Source organism: Mesoplodon bidens (assembly GCF_964165515.1).
Source record: "Mesoplodon bidens genome assembly, chromosome: 2".
Taxonomy (NCBI): domain Eukaryota; kingdom Metazoa; phylum Chordata; class Mammalia; order Artiodactyla; family Ziphiidae; genus Mesoplodon; species Mesoplodon bidens.
The window spans coordinates 133,524,295-133,546,760 of NC_138177.1; the positions used below are offsets into that span (position 1 = coordinate 133,524,295).

General features: G+C 40.5%; 1 protein-coding gene across 1 annotated transcript in view; it reads right to left on the reverse strand.

Moving 5' to 3' along the window:
* Positions 1-22,466, reverse strand: part of PATJ (PATJ crumbs cell polarity complex component) — a 348,566-nt gene that overhangs the window by 79,877 nt on the left and 246,223 nt on the right. Inside the window, exon 30 of the mRNA XM_081223688.1 lies at positions 13,512-13,592. Within this exon, the coding sequence (XP_081079814.1) occupies positions 13,512-13,592 (81 nt within the window). The remainder of the gene's footprint in view (positions 1-13,511; positions 13,593-22,466) is intronic.

Sequence of the window (22,466 nt, forward strand, 5' to 3'; positions counted from 1 at the left end):
TTGCTGGATAATTATAAGATTACTTTCTCAATTTAGAAATATCTGGTAAGCAATAGCTTCCTTCTAGGCAAGATGAAATTCCAAGTTGAATAACAAGTCTCCACAGCAGGCCATTAAATTGGCTGGGAGTGAAAGAAAGCTAGCAGACGTCCAAGATGTGAATTTGTATTAAAAATGTGTACCTATATTTCTGCTGTCTTTGAGTTCATGAGGTTACTTTACTGGCTACCCTCACATCTCTATATTATCTTCATTATGATGCAGAGGGGAAGAGAACGGAAGGAAAAGCCAAAAGCTCTTCTCTCGTGACTTTCGTGAAGGAAGTAGACTTGACTGTAGATCTACTGTCTTTTTTTATGACTGGGAAAGGGAAATTTATCATGTAGGCAAATCTCAAGTGATTTTCAGAAATACAAGACATAAAGTACAATGAGCTGTGAAAAATGGCACATATTTCAATGTAACTGAACTCTGCCATTGGCAATTTGCATACTGTCACAAAAGAGAGGCCAGCGCTGACTCAGACACATTCTTCTGTAGGGAACGCCTACACTCCTGCTATAGATGTTGTTTTCATATTGGATCTGAAATATTGGATCTGAAACAGAAAATAATATTCACACAGTGGCATCGGTTTCCGTAGCTGAACCAGAAATCCTACAGTTCTTGATGGACAACAAACTGGGGATAAAAATGGATTTTAAGCACACAGTTCAGGACCTTGCTTTAAAAATGAGCAGGAGGGCTTCCCTGGTGGTGCAGTGGTTGAGAGTCTGCCTGCCGACGCAGGGGATATGGGTTCGTGCCCCGGTCCGGGAAGATCCCACATGCCGCGGAGCGGCTGGGCCCGTGAGCCATGGCCGCTGAGCCTGCACACCTGGAGCCTGTGCTCCACAATGGGAGAGGCCACAACAGTGAGAGGTCCACGTACCGAAAAAAAAAAAAAAAAAAAAAAAAAAGAGCAGGATATTACACCTGAGAATTCCAGCCTGGATGTAAGACTTAACAAGAAGCCTATAATCATCAGAAACACATTTTAAACTATTTTTTTCCCCAAACTTGGATGCCAGCACTTTAAAAACACTTAGGAATAATTTTTAATCAAGCACAGCAGTCAAAATTGATAAACTGAACCTGTATCAGAAGTCATGTGGTATATTATTCCTTTAAAATTCTACACTGAACTCATTATCTTCTCCCACAGATCTGTTTTTTTTTTCTCATTTTTTTTTTTTTAAATTAGTGACAATATCAGCCTCGCAGTTATCAGGTTTAAAACTACAGCCAGGGACTTCCCTGGTGGCGCGGTGGTTAAGAATCCGCCTGCCAATGCAGGGGACATGTGTTCGAGCCCTGGTCTGGGAAGATCCCACATGCCGCGGAGCAACTAAGCCCATGCGCCACAACTACTGAGCCCACGTGCTGCAACTACTGAAGCCTGCTCACCTAGAGCCCATGCTCCGCAACAAGAGAAGTCACTGCAATAAGAAGCCCTCGCATGACAACAAAGAATAGCCCCCGCTCGCCGCAACTAGAGAAAGCCCGCACGCAGCAACGAAGACCCAACACAGCCAAAAATAAATAAATTACTTAATAAATAAATAAATAAAACCACAGCCAGCCTTTATTAATCTCTGTCTTTGCCTGCTTTCATCTAATCATTTCCAAAGTACTCCTGATTCTAGGATCACAACATGAAGCAAAATAGATTTTTCTTAGACTTTGGGATTTCAAAAAGACCAGAAATTTTTCAAAAGGACTTTGAGGTTATAGAGTTACCTTTTTTTTGGCCAGGTAATTGAGAGCAAGAGAATATTAGGTTGCAGCATATGAATTTGCTAATTTATGAGTCAAGAAATGGTCAAATATCAGTGATGTAAGAGGGGTCAACCTATTAAAGTCCTCTCCCCACAACTATCACCATATATTACCACCACAATGTCATGTAGGAAGAGCCATTTTAACACTAAAACGTTAGGTAGGACACAATCTTAAAGGACAGTCTTTTATATTGAATAAATTTAGCTTTATGAAAAACTCTCCACGTGGTTATTATTTTTCATATTTCCCACTGACCAGTGAGAACTGTCACAGATCCACATGGGTCTAATTAATAACTCTTTAGTATTATCTGGATAAAGAAGAAAGCTTGGACTTCGGTGTCTGACAGTGGTCATGTCCTGGTTTTTCTACTTATAGGTTACAAGCTCTATGACAAATTAGACTTCTTAAACTTCAGCTTCTTTGTGGGTTAATACCAAATACCTCTTGGAGAGGCAGTCTGGCACGAGTCAGGCATGTAAGGTTATGAGTCAAACATAAGGTTTTGAATCCTTACTGTGGCACTTGCTGCCCCTAAGCCTTTGAGCAAGTGCATCAACTTCTGGAATACTCAGGTCCCTCATCTGCCAAATGGAGGGAATAATGCTCCATGATGGGGAGGATGGAGATAATACACTGTGTTCAGTTCCTAACAAATGATAAGTGCTCAGTAAATGGTGGATGGCATTATTATTAGTATTGTTACTACTATTGTTTTTGTTGGGATAAATAAGATAATCTTTTAAAGTGCCTACTACAGGGACAGGTACCTAATAAGTACTCATTAAATAACAGTTTCCTGTCTTCCAGAGACACCTAAAACTCAGTAGACAAGAAGGAACAAATCATCTTTCCCCACAAATCTGCTTTTCCTCCTGGTTTTTTTTGTTTGTTTGTTTTTTGTTTTGGCCACTCCAAGTGGCTTGCGGGATCTTAGTTCCCTGGTCAGGGACTGAACCCAGGTCTGCAGCAGTGAAAGCGCCAAGTCCTAACCACTGGACCACCGGGGAATTCCCTTCCTCCTCATTCTTTTATCAGTGAATGGCATCAACCAACCAGCCAGTCAGCCAGCTGCCCATGATGTAATCCGAGAATACTTGCCTCACCCCGCTTCTTCTTCAACTTTGACATTCACACAACCATCTAGTCTATCAATTCTAACTGCTGTATTTATTGAAAATCTGCACTCACTGACAGACCCCCTAGTTTAGGTCACTATCGACTTTCATCTCATTTCCTCTAGCAGCGTTTTAAACTCCCTGCCTTCAGTTTTGACATTTGCTAGCAGATTCTTCACAGGGAGCTCAAAAGGATCTTATCAGCAGGCTAATCTCATCATTATAATCCCCCTTTAAAAACCATTCCAGGGGCTTCCCTGGTGGCGCAGTGGTTGAGAATCCGCCTGCCGATGCAGGGGACACGGGTTCGTGCCCCGGTCTGGGAAGATCCCACATGCCGCAGAGCGGCTAGGCCCGTGAGCCATGGCCGCTGAGCCTGAGCATCCGGAGCCTGTGCTCCGCAGCAGGAGAGGCCACAACGGTGAGAGGCCCGCGTACTGCAAAAAAAAAAAAAAAAAAAAAAAACCATTCCAAAGGCTTCTGTTGGTAGAAAGACCTTTCTCCTGGTCCACAAGGCCCTCCACCACCCAGCTCCTGTCTACTGCTTGGCTTTCACCTTCCGCCAGGCCCACCTGCATGGCCACAGCTAGTAGACCTGGGATGCAGCCTCAGGTACTCACAGGTGATGGGGATGATGTAGGTTCTCAAGTACTTACAGGTGACGGGGAAGCAGGCATTCTCTAAGCAGGGGTTAGAGAATGGTGGAAAGGTAGGGACTCAAATAAACTAGAAGTACATGATTGATGAAAGGGGCAGCTTGGAATGCTGGTCTGTTTTCAGTAGAAAATAGAAACCAGGATTTTTAAGGTAAAAATCTCCTGACAACCAGTTTGTAACCTTTGCACTAGACCTAATGTGGTGAGCTCCTAGATGAAAGATGTCTTATTTATCTTTGCATTCCTAGAGCTTGATACATCACAAGTTCTCGGGAAATGTGTACTGAATAACGGGAGTTCTAGCACACGTTGATTTTATATAGACAAAATCTGGTGTTAACAATAGCTACAGTTACTGAGCCCTTACTGCATTCCAAGCACTATTAAGAGTTTCACGTGGGGCCTCCCTGGTGGCGCAGTGGTTGAGAGTCCGCCTGCCGATGCAGGGGATACGGGTTCGTGCCCCGGTCTGGGAGGATCCCATATGCCGCGGAGAGGCTGGGCCCGTGAGCCATGGCCGCTGAGCCTGCGCATCCGGAGCCTGTGCCCCGCAACGGGAGAGGCCACAACAGTGAGAGGCCCGCGTACCGCAAAAAAAAAAAAAAAAAAAAAGAACAAGAGTTTCACGTACAAAATCACACTTCATCTTCACAAAAAATAGGAGGGTCTCCTCCTCCCTCATTTTTGGGTGGAGAAATGAAGGCAGACAGGATAAGTCACTTTCTAGGTCAGAGCTAGTGACGGCAGGGGGGATGTTTATGTCCATTCAGATATCAGAGCCCACGATTTATATCTGACAGCCTTTTTCATCTGAGAAAGCAAGTACTATCGGACCATTTGGAGATACAGGTATTATTTATAACACTTCACACTGATTTTTCAGTAAGTACGTTTGAAAATTTTATGTGGATCAAGTGTATCAAGGTAGAGAGTAAAAAGTGTTCCTAAAATGTTGCTATTCTGGCTGGTGGGGACTCTGCAATGGTAAAAACGCACTGTCAGCTGCGGCGTGAATTTCCATGTCACAGCCCATTTAAGTTAATGATAGTTAATTCAGAAACAATTCATGCTTCCCCAGGCATCTTGCTACCCTGTAAATTCTAAAATCTCCACAAAGAAACTACAGGTTGAATGCCACCTTGAGCTGACTTGGAATACTCTCATTTTTCTATTGTTGCCCTAAGGGTCAGAAATGACATTTCATAATGAAAGACAACAGTAAACACAAACACGGCAGACCGTTTGAAAAAACCTAGACATTTTGAAAATTTTTGAAAAGTCTAAATGTTCTTGAGGCTGCTGCACATGAACTAGGTCTGTAATGACAGGGATTACTTGATACACAGATGCATGCACTGTTGCTAAGCAGTGTCATAGAGTGGGGCTAGAATGCCGGGCACATCTGCTGGGGGCATTTCCTAGCAAGGTTATCTTGGGCTGCTGGCCAAGCCTTGGGATGATGCTTGTTCTCAAGACCCAGATGGTGTAACAACTGCTATTTTAATAGCTCCAAACCTGCGTTCAGAGGAAAGCTTTAAAGCACATGTCCAGCAGAAGGTTTGCATACTGGGAGCAAGAAAGGTAAATTCTTTGACTGGCAACTCTCTGTGGAACTTACCAGGTAAACACATATATTACCTTGCCGTTTATTATAATTTTTGCAAAGACAGAATATGAGAATGTATCCTGCCACCGCCATCTCTTGCAGACTGCCATTGCCTCTGCCACAGTAAACTCCCAGCCAGTCCATCAGCATCCACTCTGGCCCCTGTCCAACCTGATCACTACGTTACAGCTACAGTTTAGAGTCACCTCCGAAAGCCCTCCATGGCTTCCCACTACCGTTAGCATAGAGACCATCTCATCAGAGTGGCCTGGCCCTTGTCAACCACTCCAGTTTAGTTCCCATCTCACCAGTTCTGGCAACCGTGAACATTCAGAATTTCAGTTCCCCAAACTCCCGGAGGCTCTAAGGTTGCCTAGCTCCCTCCTTTGTTTCTTCTTTGCCCAACTGCCGGGTAGCGCCAGCTTCTTCAGATCTCAGTTCAATTTTCACTGGGAGAGCCCTTCCTGATAAGGTCAAACCCCCCTATTCTGTGCTCTCTTAGCACCAAGCGCCTCTAGTTCTTAGCTTTTATCAAAGTTGAGATTTCAATCTATATGTAACATTACATGATGTCACTCTCCCATGAAGACTGTAAGCAACACAAGAAGAGAGACTATGTCTGTTTACCTTCGGTAGCATCTTCCCAGGAACTAGCACAGAGTGTAGCAACAGGCTGAACACAGGAATTTACAAGATAAAGCCAAGCTTTAATTGTGATAGACAAAGAAGTGGGGTTTTTTCTACTAGGGTGCAGATTATTAAACACTTGCAAAAAGATTCCAAAATGTGGAGAGACTACATTAAAAGTTCCTCGCATAGGATCATATTATAGTTTTTTAACACAATCACAGAATTTCCAGTGTAGAGGTTACTTAGAATCAAATTTCTGACTTGGTTTCAGTTTGTGGATTGTCTATATTCTGTCTTCCCCTCTTTCTTCTTCCTCCTGTAATTTTTTTTTTTTTTTTTTTGCGGTACGTGGGCCTCTCACTGTTGTGGCCTCTCCCGTTTCGGAGCACAGGCTCCGGACGCGCAGACTCAGCGGCCATGGCTCACGGGCCCAGCCGCTCCGCGGCATGTGGGATCTTCCCGGACCAGGGCACGAACCCATGTTCCCTGCATCGGCAGGCGGACTCTCACCCACTGCGCCACCAGGGAAGCCCCTCCTGTAATTTTTTAAAACACCTTTATTGAGATATAATTAACATATCATAACATTCATCCATCTAAAGTGTACAATACAATGGTTTTACCATTCAGAATTATACAAGTGTCATCACAATCGAAGTTTAGAGCATTTCATAATCTCTGAAAGAAACCTTGAACCCATTAGGGTCACTTTCTATCCCCCAGCCATAGGCAACCACTAATTTACTTTCTGTCTCTATAGATTTTGGTTCTGTTTTTTTTTGGGGGGGGTGGGTAACATCTGGCTTTTTATTGATTCAATCAATACATTGGGAATTTAGTAGCAAGTTAATGGCAAGCACTTACAAAATCTGTTTTTCTACTTTTAAAATAAGCTGTCTTAAACAATCTACAGCAACCTAAAATCACAAGAACACACATTGAGTGGCTGAAGCACTTCTGCTATTATGTCTGTGGCAAGCTTATTAGTAATTTCCTAACAAGTCTTCTAGTGCAAAGTGCACATAATCATTTGGAACCTCCATTACCATATTTGGCTCTCAGTTTCCCCTATAAATAATGGTGCTTAAATGTAAGAATTTGAAGTAAAACTGGGCAAGTGTGTCCATATTAACAGAATTACCATATGATCCAGCAGTTTTACTCCTAGGTATATACCCAAGAGAAATGAAAATACACATCACACAAAAACTTGTGCATAATTGTTTACAGCAGCATTATTAATAATAGCCCTATTAATAGGAGTGAAGCCATGCTGCAGGTTTTGATTCTTGTAGCATCATGTATCAGTACTTCTTTATCTTTCATTGCTAAATAATATTCTACTGTATGGATCGACCATATTTTATTTATTCATTCATCCACTGGTGGACATTTACGTTGTTTCCATTTGGGGGCTATTATTAATAATGCTGCTGTAAACAACTGTTTACAAGTTTTTGTGTGACGTGTATTTTCATTTCTCTTGGGTATATACCTAGGAGTAAAACTGCTGGGTCATATGGTAATTCTGTTAATATTTTGAGGAACTGCAAACTGTTTTCCAAACTGGCTGTAGCAGCAATGTATGAGAGTTCCAATTTCTCCATATCCTTGTCAGCACTTATATTATCTGTGTATTTGATTATAATCTCCTAGCAGGTATGAAGTGGTAACTCATTGTGGCTTTGATGTGCATTTCTCTAATGGTTAATGAGGCTGACCATCTTTATATGTGCTTATTGGCCATTTGTATGGAGAAATGCCTGTTCAGATCCCTACCCATCTTTTAATTGAGTTATTTGTCCTTTTATTATTTTGTTGTAAGCTAGTAGCTCTGAAATTATTTTACTGGCTATTAGTATCTATAACAACATGGAGAAGGAGACAGACAAGAACCAAAGAAGACATAAACTGGTTTTACATCAAGGCAGAAAACTATAGAATCAGACAAGGTTAGAGATCCAAAGGTGGTAGCAAGAACAGAGGTTAGATATTTATAAGAACAACACAGGGGCTTCCCTGGTGGCGCAGTGGTTGAGTCTGCCTGCTGATGCAGGGGACACGGGTTTGTGCCCTGGTCCGGGAAGATCCCACATGCCACGGAGCGGCTGGGCCCGTGACCCATGGCCGCTGAGCCTGCGTGTCCGGAGCCTGTGCTCTGCAACGGGAGAGGCCACAACAGTGAGAGGCCCGCGTACAGCAAAAAAAAAAAAAAAGAACAACACAGTACTATCTCTTCCTTTCCTTCTCTTGCTCCTTCCTCCCCACCTAACTACTGTGCTTCTAAAGACAGCAAGCTGATGTGAACACCTGTCCTTGAACATCTCAAGCCCTTTAAGAAGTGCTAATAGTCTTGCTCATCACTGAATCCCCTGTACATAACATTGTCTGACATGCAAGAGATACTCAATTAATATCTGTTGTTTGAACAAATAGATCACACAGTGATACTTCTGATATTCCAAGAAAGGCTATGTGAACTACACAGTGAAGAGAAGATGGGGTTTAGAGGCAAAGAGAACTGGGTTTGAGTCCCAGCCATAGCACCCACCAGCTGTGAGATCTTAGGAACAGACTTGACATCTCTTAGCCTCAGTACCTTATCAGTAAAGTAGGGCTAAAAACATGTGCATCATTGGGTTAAATAAGATCACCAGTATGAAAATGCCTGGCACAGGTTAGTTTCTTGAAATGTTTTAGTTTCCTTCATTTTATGAAACAACGGTTTGGAGGTCTATATCACTTCATTTACCAATGTGAAAGGTAAATTTCAGTACCTACCTGTTTCTATGTTATAATTTTCTATGTTGGAGTCCAAGATTTAGGGAATGAAAATCACAAAGTTCAGATCCCAGTGTAACTCTCTTGCTGTCCCCTGACTTCAGTTTTGTTCTATATCTGTATCTCTCTGAGAAGCAGTACTGCATAATGGTTTAGAGTGCAGCCTCCAGCCTCACAGTGCATGGACCTGGATCCTGGCTTCACCAGGTAATTATTTAGGCAACTTACTTAACATTTCAGTACCTCAGTTTCCTCATCTCTTAGATGGGGATAATACTAGTACTAACTTCATAGGATTGTTAGGTGAATGATGTTAGAATAGTGCCTGGCACACAGGCATTCAATAGATGCTATCTATTATCAGCAGTTGCATTTTGGGGGTTGAAAAAATTCACTTCAGTTTTCCAAGTGACACGTAATGCTTCACTCAGAACAGCTAATCCTCATCTGGCTGACGCTTAATGCTTTAATCAGCATAACATCATCCACCATTAACAACAACCCCCCCTTACACAGTCATTCCGGGTACTCTGGCATGGTTCTACCTAGTACTTTATAGTTATTAACTCCTTTCTCTCACAATAACCCTTTGTTTCTTTCTCCCATTTTACAGATGCAAAAATTGAGGCACAGAGAGGTTAAGCTGTTTGCCTAAGGTTGTATGGCTAGTAAATGGTGGAACCAGGATTTGAATCTAAGTAGAATGGCTCCAATCTTTGCACTCTTAATAATTCAGCTATACTGCCCCCAAAGAGTGGATTACATTAACACAGATATCCCCAACATGATAAAAACATAGGTTTATACCCAAAAGATTAAAATACTTATTTTAGGGATTCATGCTCTTCTATGTCAAGATACCAGGGAGGCAAGGACCCTTCAGGATGAGGTGCAGCTCTTCTAATTTCTAGTTTTGTGGTCTTTCACTAAGCAGCTTAAGATCTCATCTGTAAGTCAGGGATTAAATAACTCCTGCCCTACTTCTTACATAGGGTTATTTTGGGGATAAAATTGAATAAAATCATGAATTAATATCATGTTGGAAAAAATAGATATTAAAATATTTAAGCTAACGAGATAATAGATGAGGCAGTTTTGCAAATTGCAAGGCTCTGTGCAAAATTTTTTTTAAGTTCCTTTCAAAAGGCTTAAAAAATAGTCTTAACAGGCTCTCACCTAGACTTCTGAAATAGATTCCAGACACCTCCCTGTCTCCAGTCTCTCACAATCGGAATCTATGCTTCACCAACCATCACCTGATCAGTTGTCTAAAAACAAGTCATTCTCCCTTTAAAAAATATTTTAGAGAAATCTAATATCTACTGAAGTTTTTATAAACTCCTTGGCTGTGAATCTGGGGACTACCGAGATATGGACGAAAGCCAATCATCACTGAAGAGTGGAAATAAGCACTGGAATATATGTAGACTCGTGGCTTAGTCTTAGCTCGGAAAACAGGTAATCTTGGAGAAGCACTTTAATAGCCCTTTGGAGTATAGTTTCTCATAGGTAGCACCTTGTATGTATGTGTATCCATGTAGTTAATGAGACATTTATTGAGCACTGAGCATAAAAAGATGAATATGTTAATCTATAATTCACAGCATATAGTCCCTTCAGTTCTGTGATTCTACTGTTCAACTTCTATCCGATTCTACTGTTCAACTTTGCACACAGTACATCACCCACACTGTTTCATTCACCTGGTGAACCCCTCGGTAGTCAATCCCCTTCTCATCTTTAAAGGTTCACCTTAAAGGCCAAGAGTCTAAGAAACCATCCCTAATCCCTGAACGAGATGGTTTTCCTTCCACTTTTGAACTCCTGTCACATTTTTTTTTTTTTCTCTCTCTTTCATACACTTCTGCCTGGTCTGATTTTCCAGGTACAAATTCTGTTATCCTCACTGATGCTTGAGGGTAAGCTGCTTAAGAGCAAGACCCGTGTTTTTCTCCTGGTCTCTCCTGTAGGGGCCAGCAGTGTCTGATGAGATATATGCTCCCACAGGAAGCAAGAAATTCAACCTTTAAAGGGTTAGAGCTTACTGTTTCCAACTGACATAAACTAAGGTAACAGGAGTCAAGGCCCATACAGATCACATGCTGTCCTCTGACGAGGTGCATCCAGCAACCATCCTAGAACGGTGCAGCAATGCAGGGGAGCTGGTGCCAATCTCATAATAGAAACAATCAAATGATGACTAATGATGAGGAACTGTTATTAATACAGTTGACCCTTGAACTACATTGGTTTGAACCATGTGGGTCCACTTACACACGGATTTTTTTCAATAGTAAATACAATAATACTACACAATCTGCCATCTGAGGTTGGTTGGCGCCATGGATGTGGAGGAACCCAGAACACAGGGGGCCTTATAACTATAAGCTATACATGGATTTTCCACTGTGCAGAAGGTCAGCATCCCTAACCAATGCATTTTTCAAGGGTCAACTGTACTTTATGATGAGACAATAATGAATATGTTAGGTTGAGCCAGATGAAATTTTTACCCCCAAGGACAGCAATTTCATGATTTAATATAATTTGCTAATTTATGCATTATCTATCTCCCTTCCCCCATCTACCCATGAATGAGTCTCTATGAAGGCACACGTTCTGGTACATTTTGTTCACTTTTGTATCTCCAGTGCCTGGAACATAGTGGCATTTGGCAAATATTTTCTGAATTAATGCATGAACTTGCTAAGCACCAACTATGTACCTTATACTCTACTACATGCTTATACTTTATTGTCTGTTTGTTTCTCATAACATCCTGGTCACTCCCATCCTTCATATGAGTAAACTGAGGCTTGGTGAGGTCTAACTTGCTCGTTAGACACACTCTTAAGCAATACTTTATGCTAGGCCATTTATATTTATGCTATAAAAGTTGTTCAAATTTGGCTCTTTCCTCAGTTGACTAGACCATGAATATTCTATTGGAAATGGTGACAAAGAAATTGTAGAATACCAAAAAGAGAAAGAGGTTGGTCGGGGGGAGGGGAGGAAGAAAAATACCAGTCAATGGGTTTGGGGAAGTTTTTATTCTTATTAAAATGCAGTATGAAATAATCTAAAAATTATCCTTAGTCCTTTAGGTCCTCTGCCTGAGGGTGGTGCTCTTCAATTATTTTGGCACTTGGAGCCCCATCACTGGTGTTGCCTTCTTGGGAACAGAGGGTGGATGACGGGTGGCTTTTGCCTGCAGCCTACAAGTGAGCCTCTGTGGGACTACCTGCCTCTCCCAGCAAGCAAGGGAGTGTTTTCACTCTTTTACCATTTCCTCTGTGGATGAAATCAGGGGCCTCTACTTGCAAAGCCCTGTTGCTTTAAAAGATTTTTCCTTAATCTATCTTTGGAGAAACAGTGCCAAAAAGAACCAGTTAGTAGGGTCTTTTAAAATTTTTTTTTAAAAAATTAATTAATTTATTTTTGGCTGCGTTGGGTCTTCATTGCTGCGCTCGGGCTTTTCTAGTTGCGGCGAGCGGGGGTTACTCTTCGTTGCAGTGTGTGGCCTTCTTACTGCAGTGGCATCCGTTGTTGAGGAGCACGGGCTCTAGGCGTGTGGCCTTCAGTAGTTGCGGCACGTGAGCTCAGTAGTTGTGGCTCGTGGGCTCTAGAGCGCAGGCTCAGTAGTTGTGGCGCACAAGCTTAGTTGCTCCGCGGCATGTGGGATCTTCCCGGACCAGGGCTCGAACCCACGTCCACTGCACTGGCAGGCAGATTCTTAAGCACTGCACCACCAGGGAAGTCCCAGTAGTATTTTTAAATGAATGAAGGAGCTGCAGTTTGAAATTCGTTGATGTTCCTCATTCCTCTTCAGTGCAAAGATGCAGTTTGTCTTTTGGAAAGGGAACAGTGTACCTTCGGCACGTCTTGTTCAAGAACAGTGGTCATAATCTGTTGGTCCCACTATTCTTGATGCCTCACATAGGGTTTGTGTAAGAGTGGACCATTATAATTTCCACTCTTGCTGAAATGTCCTTTTCCTTCAGCCTGAAAGAATCAGTTCATTTTCTAGGATATGGAATCTAAGCCAGTCCTGATATATATAAAAGTTGAAAGAAGATAAATGGATGAGTTTTCAAACTCCCTGAAGTAAAATGAACAACTCTGTGCTGTCATAAAATCACAGTGACCCTCCTAAGTGACTAATTCTTTGAGACTCATAATATATTTTGAAACAGAGGGGAAAAAAAGCCCACATTTCTTTCTAGAACTTGCAGTCTAACCCTGGAAGTGCTAGGCTGCAAAACAGAAAGGTAGATTATGAGCAAAGGCTTGGGAGTCAGACTGAATGAGATCAATCTCCAGGTCTATGACATACTAGTGAGTGGCCTTTCACAAATTAGTTAACATCCCTAAGCAAGCCTTCAGTTTCCGCACATGTAAAAGAAAAATATCGCCACCTACAGCTATGAGGGTCAGAAAATGAACGTAGAACACAGGATAGCACGTGGTACCCAGTAAAAGTTCCATAAATATTAAATAACAAGATATGAAATGTCAGGACACATAAGGAGGAACAGTTCTCTAAAACTGCCTCTCTCCTAATGCTCTAGCCCATGGGTAAGTTTAAGTATCTTTTATTATGAACACAGGAATACATTTAACATCTCTTTTTGTGCCTCTAGAACTAATTCAGCACCACCCTAGCCTTAAAGAAACCCAATATTAAACAAGATTTAAAAGAGATTGCTTCTTTAGTCCCAGACAGCACAATTCAAATATGAAGAAAGTAGGAGAATACACTGTTCTTTGGGTCATTTGCTATATGGAATAGCTTCCCCTGTCTCAGAGATCAAGATTCCTAGAGAAGCAAACACAACTGATCCAAAATATATACAGTTCATCCCTAAAAAGAACATTGGATGAAACACCCAGTATTCTCACCAGTTTGGAGCTTTCACTTTTAGGCAATTGTTTAATACAAGCTTCAAGACTGCTGTCTTCCTCACTGGTGCCACTCTGATCCTATGAGACATTAAAAAGAAAATGGCAAAGATGTCATTCTTCACTCGCACTGACTTGAACTGTAGTACAGATACTCAATCATAGTTGCTTGTTTTATTGTTGTAGTGGATATTGTTTCTTCTTTTTTTCCTTTCCAGTAGGTCTTTTTTTTTTTTTTTTCCAAGGTATCTACAATATCCTGTTGCTCAGAGATACACCTTAGAGAAAGCTGATCCCTACTCTCTGCCCCAAGAGAAGGCCTGATTGCCTTAAGGCTAATCTTATTCTTTTTGCCAATGATTTTGTCAGGAATGGGTATGTGATCCAGTTCTGGTCAATGAGACACCAAGAGAGGTTTGCTGGAGACTTCTGGAAAGGTCCTTTGTAGATCTTAAAAGAACCACAAGAAGTCCCCATACCTTCCAAGTTAACAAGAGAGCATGAAGTGCAAATAGCCATGGGCAGCCATCCCACAACCAGAAGGAAAGCAGCCTGTGAATGACAGAGCAAAGGCAGAGATGGAAGAACTGGTTCTCTGATGACAAAATGGGGCCACTGGACCAACCAAATGGGGCCACTGAAGCCCAGCCTTATTCTTAGCAATCTTCTAAGGAGAGCTAATCTACTTACTTATTTTTTCAGTCAGTCTGAGTTAGCTGTTCTGTTCCCTCCAGCCAAAACTTTCTCAGACATTTGTTTATCTTCTGCACAAGGTTAAACTGTTTGATAGGAGACTATGTTTATCTTGTTTATTTGTGAAACTCAGGTACCTAGCACCCTGCCTGGCACGTGGAAAACACTTGATAAATACTGGCTGAACCAATAAATGCAGTACTTGCTTTCCTGAAGACTTTTTCCTGCGGATTCCTAAAAATATTTATTTAATGTAAATGAGACATCTGGTAATAATAAGCCACATTAAAATTCCAAAACACATTAGGCATCTCCTCAATTGAATTATGATATATTATATATTATAGTTACTTTCTTTGCTTTCTGAGGACACATAGAGGAGAATAAGGATAATAAATGGAGTATTTGCATTGTATTTATATGGATTTTTATTTTAAAACACCACCATCTGGGATTAGTACAAATTCAGGTGGGGTTAGTAGAGAAATGGTTTTGATTTTGAGACATTCAATCTAGTAATTTAAGAAGTGCACATTAAAACAAAGATACAGCATTTTTTCATCTATCAAATGGACAAGAGAATAGAAAGAGAACATTCAGTATTAATAACGTTGTAGGGAAACCGGAAATTTTACACACCATTGAAAAATGTAAATTGGCACAATCTTTTCAGAAAAAAGCCCCATACATCATGTAGATATAAATGCAGGGAAGATATCTGCAAGCACATAGAACAAACTTTTTAAGTTGCATACTTCTGGAGAGTAGGACAGGGATTAGGAAATTTTTGCATTAGTTATTTCTACACTGTTCAATTATAGAAGAATTAGTGTGTATTACTGCATGTTAAAAACAATAAAGGAGAGCCATGAGAAATATCTAAAAGGAAAAAAATCCAAGAAAGTAAGTAGCACGGGCTTTAGAATTGGTCAGATCTGAACTCAAATCTCAACTTTGACATTAGAATTAGAATTATGAGATTTTCTGCAAATTACTTTCTAAATCTGAGTACAGTTGACCCTAATGTGAGGATTAGGGACACAGATCCTCCCCACAGTTGACAATCTGCGTATAATTTATAGTTGGCCCTCTGTATCTGTGGTCCCTTGGCATCCAACCGCAGATTGGGTAGTACTGTAGTATTTACTATTGAAAGAAATATGCATATAGGTGGATCCATACAGTTTAAACCACGTTTTACAAGGGTCAACTTGTGCTTGTTTTTAAAGTACAGATAAAAATATCAAATTAAAAATACTACCCCATCAGGTTGCCTTGAAGATTAATGCACTAACATGTAAAATGTCTATCAGCACAACACTAGGTACAGTTAATTTTGTTTCTAGCTTTTTGTTGAGACAGGTTCTTTGTCCATGACCTGTTTCATGTAGTCACCATAAAGAGGCTAAATAAGTGTGTACCACTGCGATCCCAATTCAAGGATGATAAAAATGATACATTTAAAATAACCTGTTAAAGAACTCCTAGTCAGTAAGAGGTGGATCCAGGATTCACAGCTAGGTAAGAGTACCATCAAAGGCCATGCCCTTGGTAACTATGCTCCAGGCCCTAAGTAAATGATTCTCTTGTTTCTCTCTTATTCTTTCTTTTCAGTACTCAGTGTTGGTAACTAATCTTATGGAAGACAGGATTCATAATCTTAAAAAAAAAATCACTGTCATTAGACCATGGTTTTAACAAAAAGCATTTTAGCATTTGTTAACCAGAAAATTTCAGTAGATACATCCTCCTCTCCATGAATTTTGGGTAATCAAGAAATTACCATATAATATAAACATGCCGAAGTTAAAAAACAAAGCTTGAAAATATATAGATTTTCAGTGTTTTAGACAGTGGGTAAGTTCTAGAGACAGAAAAATTCTGAACAAATTATACTTTTAAAAATCAGTATATAATAGATGAAAAACCTTTAATGCCTTGATTACTTAGTGTGTCTAGTTCTGTAAGCTGTGGGAAGCCCTGAAGAGGCCCTGGGGAGGCTACGCTATCTAACTGGAGGATATAATGGAAACAATGCTTGTAACTGTAGCATTGGATTATAAAACAAATCCACAGGTGGCTTCTCTAGTAACACTGCAAATGGCCAACTCCTCTGTCCCAGATGAGAGGAGATTTTTCACCAGGATGGTGGTTAGCTGATGCCATTCATCTAATTAAATATATGTCTCCTTGGGGAAAGGAAAGTGATGTTTAAAAAATCAGAGAAGTCTTTACGGTTCTCAGCAAAGTGAGTAAAAGAGATGAGATCTTCTTGGTCTTTATAAAATGAATACAGAAGAGGGAAAGAAAAGAGCTGTTTGAAAACAGCTGTTAGAAAATTTAAGAAAACATGGGGAAGGCAGTCTAGGTTGCACATGATCTACATATCCTTTAAGATTTGAATAAAAACAAAAAAAGAGTACCCTTTACATCTACATCCACAGAATTTATCATATGAAGCCATGTCTCAAATGCCCCTTACTCCATAAATCCTTTCCTTCTTCTTAGCTGGAAGATGTCTCTTCTTCCTCTAAGCTTACCTAACAGTTTACCTGAACTCCTTATGTCACATACATCATCTCATTTGTATCCTAATTATGTATGTACAGAATTGATCTCCCTGATGAGATGGAAAGATGCTTGACACTGACATCTGAGCCTCATTCATCTCCTTGGTCTGATTCATTTTTATATTCACCCTAGGTCTGTCTCATTTCAAAGTTGATGCTCTTTTTAACTGTACGTTGAGACCCTTCTAAAGCATTTCTTCTGTTTTTAGTTACTTGTTTAGTCTGAGATAGCTCCATAAGGAGGGTTTAAAGTCAAAATCTAGATGGAGAGAAGAGTCAGGTAAAAAGGAAGTTGGACTTGAAAGAGGTTAGCAATAAAGTATTTACTTTCCTAGGAGAGCCAAAGTTTATAAAAGAGTTTTCATGCTTAAATGAAGCACAGAACAAAAACAATGTGGGTTCTGTTCTGAGAACAGAATGGCTCATATATATAAAATACCCTGCTGACTAGAAGCTTAAAAAACAGGAATCAGTCAGATGGAAAGGGAAAAACAGGTCAGCAGGCATGATTTCCAAAGCACAATTGCATCATGGTGGTTTGAAGACCATCTGGCTGATGGACGGTGGCCCACTGACACCCAAGATGATTCAGCTAATCTGGATGGCTGGGTTCCCTTCCTCTGTTGCTGATCTTCAAACCACCTGTCCAAAGCTGCCAGCTCAGCCAAGGCTGCTCAAAGAGAATGACCTTTCCTCATGAAGACTGTGGTCAGTACATTCCACAGTGAATTATGCTTTACAGATGAATGAAAGGAAAAGGCATGGCTCATGATTGTACATTTAACACAGACTTTACCCCCTTCTCCACAAAAGGACTGATAAGAAATGCTACTCAATCCCTACTGAGAAGTCTCTTCCAAACCCTCTGAAAGTTTTAAACTTCCTCTGCTGGGTTCCTCCAACATCTTCAACATAAAGTCATAATAAATTTTATTTTATTTTTGTACTACTTTATTTTTTTCATACCCAGTATTTGTCTATAGTTTTCTCCAACTAGACAGTGAGAACACTGACAGTAGGAATTTATGTTTTACTTGAGAGTAGGCTATCAATAAAAGTTAAATTAGTTAAGGATGTTATTGTGGTTTGGAAAAATACTTCTGATCAGATAAACATTCCATAGTGTTGTTCCCTACCCTCTTTCCTCATTTAACATGACAAAAGAGTATATATAACTGTTTTCCTTTTAATTTAAGATTTTACTAAGCAAAATTAATAACAAAAAACCCCAGCAACTATACCTCTCTGACATAATTGAAAATTCTTTTTCAAAATAAAACTTATGTTGGTTTAAATTTTGTCATCCCCATATTTCGTAAAACCAATACTCTCTTCAAAAAACCACAAAATGATTTATTAGTTTCATTGCCAGCCTAAGTTCACAAATATTTCTTTCTGCAAAGTCATGTTTACTTGATATGACAAATTAAATTTCTTTCTCCTACTCCCAATTATCAGCATATCTTCAAGGCTGCTCAGAATTCCAGAAAGGCAATGCACAATTAAAGATAAAATGGAAATTATGCTAATAGGAATCCCTGGGTAATCAACCTCTCCATTCTGTATGAGGCCTGCTCCATTTCACTTAGTATTCAAAAAAGCACAACTTCTGAAAAAAGAAAAAAATGAACGTTCTTACTTCTATAAAGGTATTCTAAAAGATTCAGCCTGCCTTGTCGAGTAATGGAATAAATATCTTGCCTCCCAAGTATACTTGAGCCCTCATACCTCTCAGGAGATACCATAGCAGTAACTTCCTAATTGGGTTTCCAACTTCAAGACATTTTTTTTTTTTTTTTTTTTTGCGCGGTACGCGGGCCTCTCCCTGTTGTGGCCTCTCCCGTTGCGGAGCACAGGCTCCAGACGCGCAGGCTCAGCGGCCATGGCTCACGGGCCCAGCCGCTCCGGGGCATGTGGGATCTTCCCGTACTGGGGCACGAACCCGTGTCCCCTGCATCAGCAGGCGGACTCTCAACCACTGCGCCACCAGGGAAGCCCAACTTCAAGACATTTTTGACTTTGCTATTACACTAATCTATATGAAGTAGAGCCCTGATCAGACAATTTCATTATTCAAAATGCCTTCAACAGCTCCAAGTGCCTAATGCATGACATCCAAACCTTCTGAGATTTAAATTCAAGACTCTCTCATTTGACCTCAATTTATTTTTCCAACCCCATCTTCTATTACTCTCTTTCACATACCCATTATATTCTTCTCCCCATTCCACACCCAGATTTTTCTTACTTCTGTGCTTTTGTTTGTGCTATTGCTACATTCTTATCTAACCATATTCATATTTTAAAATGCAATATATCCATCAGAAATAGCTGTTCTCCTACCAGGAAATACTATTCACCTTCTGTGAACTCCTCCTAAAGCTTTATCTCTTAGGACACCTTGTTTTAGTAACATACATGTCTTATTTCCCCTGTAAGACTACAAGCTCTTGAGGGTAAAGACTATGTGCAATTAATCTTTTTATGTTTTGCAAAGCAAGTATTTAGTAAATAATGGCAGAATGAACTGAATCAATAAGAAGTAAGTATGCAACATTAAAATGAAGCATCAAGGATACAGCAGAAAAGCCATTCACTTATTCCACAAGTATTTATTAAGCAAGTACTATATGCTAAGCACTGAGGACTCAGTGGTCAGGAGGACAGTAAGCCTGGCCCTATAAAAGCATACAATTTAGTGTGGTGTTTACAGTCCTACATTATTAAAACATGGAGAGAATGAGGGAAGGAAAAGTGACAGAATCCTAGTTGATAACCCCACTTAGAAATGGGTCCCTCTTTTTCTATAAGGCCCAAGTGATATCACATAAAGGACAAAGGGCAATTTTCACTTTTTAAATGAAGCATGAGTATTATTTAACTATGAAGAGAGTAAAGATTATTAAAGGGAACAGTGTAGGATGAATTTGGTCATAAGAATAGTATCTCACATTTTTGAGCACTTATATTTCAGGTGCTACGCTTATTAATCTGTATACATTATTTTATTCATTTGAGTCATAGAAAACTTGGAGGAGGCTTCCAAAAAGCAATTCTCCATGGACTTCGTGGTTATGAATTAACAAAGAGGAAGTGGGAAGGCAACCCAAGTGGAAGAAACAATAGGAACAACAAAGGCATAAGGGGGAAAATCAAAAGATGTATGTGGAGCGCACAGCACGTTAATACACTGTAATGCTGAATAACACAGCTGCCTCTGGGCATATGCATATGCTACATAGCTGCTCTAGACCCCAGTCTCTTCTGTAAAGTGGAAATTAAAATACTGTCTCTCAGAGGTATGGATGTAAATAGGACTTGGGACAATGCATCCAAGATAGTGGACACAGTAGATACTATATTCAATGATCCTTTTCTAAGTTGCTGTCCTGTGAGCAGGAAGGCAGCAGAAACCAGCTGGCTGGGTAAAAACTAGAGAAAATACACAGTTAATATCAGAAGTCATTCCTGACAGAAAGTAAACAAAAGAAACCAAACAGGACCCCAGAAATGGTCTTCTCAAACTAAATGTTGACACCAACACTACACCTTTACTCACTCTAAAACACAAAAGCCGGATCTCATAGCAGATTTACAATTCGACGACAGGCTAGTTTTCTTGCTCACTGTACTGAGAAAACATATGGGCAATGAAAGAAAAATTCAGTTCCAAGTGGATGCTATTTTGATGGGAACATTCATAACTAACAGTACTATAGAAAAAATTATTCTACAATACTGACCCCCACCCATCCAAAACAAAAAGGATTTATGTGACATTCTATAAACGCAAAAGAATTAGGAATTTACTAACACTTATTGGGTAGCTACCATGTGCCTGGCACAAGTTAGCTAGATCTAGATAGATAGATATAGATATCTTCTTCTCTCCCTCTCTCATTTAATCTTAAAAACCTTACAAAGTAGGAACTATTGTTATCTCCCTACAGGGGATAGAAGTTACTGTGACTATCCAAGTTCACATGTCTGGTGTATGGTTGTGCTAGGATTTGAACTGAAGTAGCACCCCTCTGGGGCCCCTCATTTCCACCACTGCTAACTGTCTACTCTAGTCTCAGTTAGAATGAAAATACCCAGTGCCAGCAAAGCTGTGGCTAAATGGCTATCAGTGGGGACTCAACATCACTATAATCTTTTCAGATAGTAACTAGTAAATACAGATTAAAATTTTGAACTTGTGTACTTTTTGCCTCAGCAATTGTACATTGGGGAAATCTATGCTATAGAAATAAAAGCACCAGTGCCAAATGACTGATATACACATGTGTGCAGGTGCGCACATCACACATGTATGTTTATTTTGGTATTCTTTTTTTTTTTTTTTTTTTTTACGGTATGCGGGCTTCTTACTGTTGTGGCCTCTCCCGTTGCGGAGCACAGGCTCCGGACGCGCAGGCTCAGCGGTCATGGCTCATGGGCCCAGCCGCTCCACGGCATGTGGGATCTTCCCGGACCGGGGCACGAACCCATGTCCCCTGCAACGGCAGGTGGACTCTCAACCACTGAGCCACCAGGGAAGCCCTATTTTGCTATTCTTTTACTGGCAAAAAATTGGAAAGTAATCTGAATGTCTGTCAATTGGAAAAAATATATAATACAGCACATTAAATATGACTATTAGATTAAGCAAAATAAAGCAGCTTTTCTCTTTTTAATGTATAGAATCCACTCCAGAAGAATGCATAATATGCACCTCAAACTTAACCAGTCTACAATGACCTCTTAATTTCTGCCTAAATGTAAATGGCACCACCATCTACCTAGTTGCTCAAGCCAAAAATCTAGGTCTATCCACAATTCTCTAGTTCCCTTCGGCTCCCACATTTAATCAAGTCTGATTCAACATCCAAAACATCAAGAATCATCAGCTCACTTTTCTTTGCTTCCAACCCCCAAAACCTCATCTAACCACAATCAGGTCTTGCCTGGGCTTCTGCCATCTAGTGTATTACTTTTACCTTCCTTTAGTCCATTCTCCACCTGGTAGACTATATATCAGGTCACCTCACTCCCCTGTTAAAAACCTTCCAGTGGCTTCTACCGCATACAGACTAAAACCTGAACTTCTTACTCTGACTCACAAAGCTCCTCTCTCCCTCCTATGTCACATTCCCTCCCTCTCCCTGGCATTTTATCCCACTACTCTCTGGGGCTCCCAATATGCGCCCCCAGCTTATTCTTGCTTGAGAGCTATTTTTGTCCTCTCTGCAGAGAAAGCTCTTCCCCCTTATTTTTGCCTGTCTGGCTCCTTCTTATCATTTTGATCTTGTTTAAATTTCACCTTGTCCAAGAGGCTTTCCCTATAACCAATCAAAGTAGTCACAAGCCACATTACCTATTTTAATTATCTGTAAGACACTGAACACTATTGATAATTCTCTTAGTTTATTTATGCATTTGCTAGTTAATTTCCTCATTAGAAGGTAAGCTGAACCATGTCAGGGAGACTTATCTGTTTTATTCATGCCTATATCTTTTTTTTTTTTTTTTTTTTGTGGTATGCGGGTCTCTCACTGCTGTGGCCTCTCTCGTTGCGGAGCACAGGCTCCGGATGCGCAGGCTCAGCGGCCATGGCTCACGGGCCCAGCCGCTCCGCGGCATGTGGGATCTTCCTGGAGCGGGGCACGAACCCGTGTCCCCTGCATTGGCAGGCGGACTCTCAACCACTGCG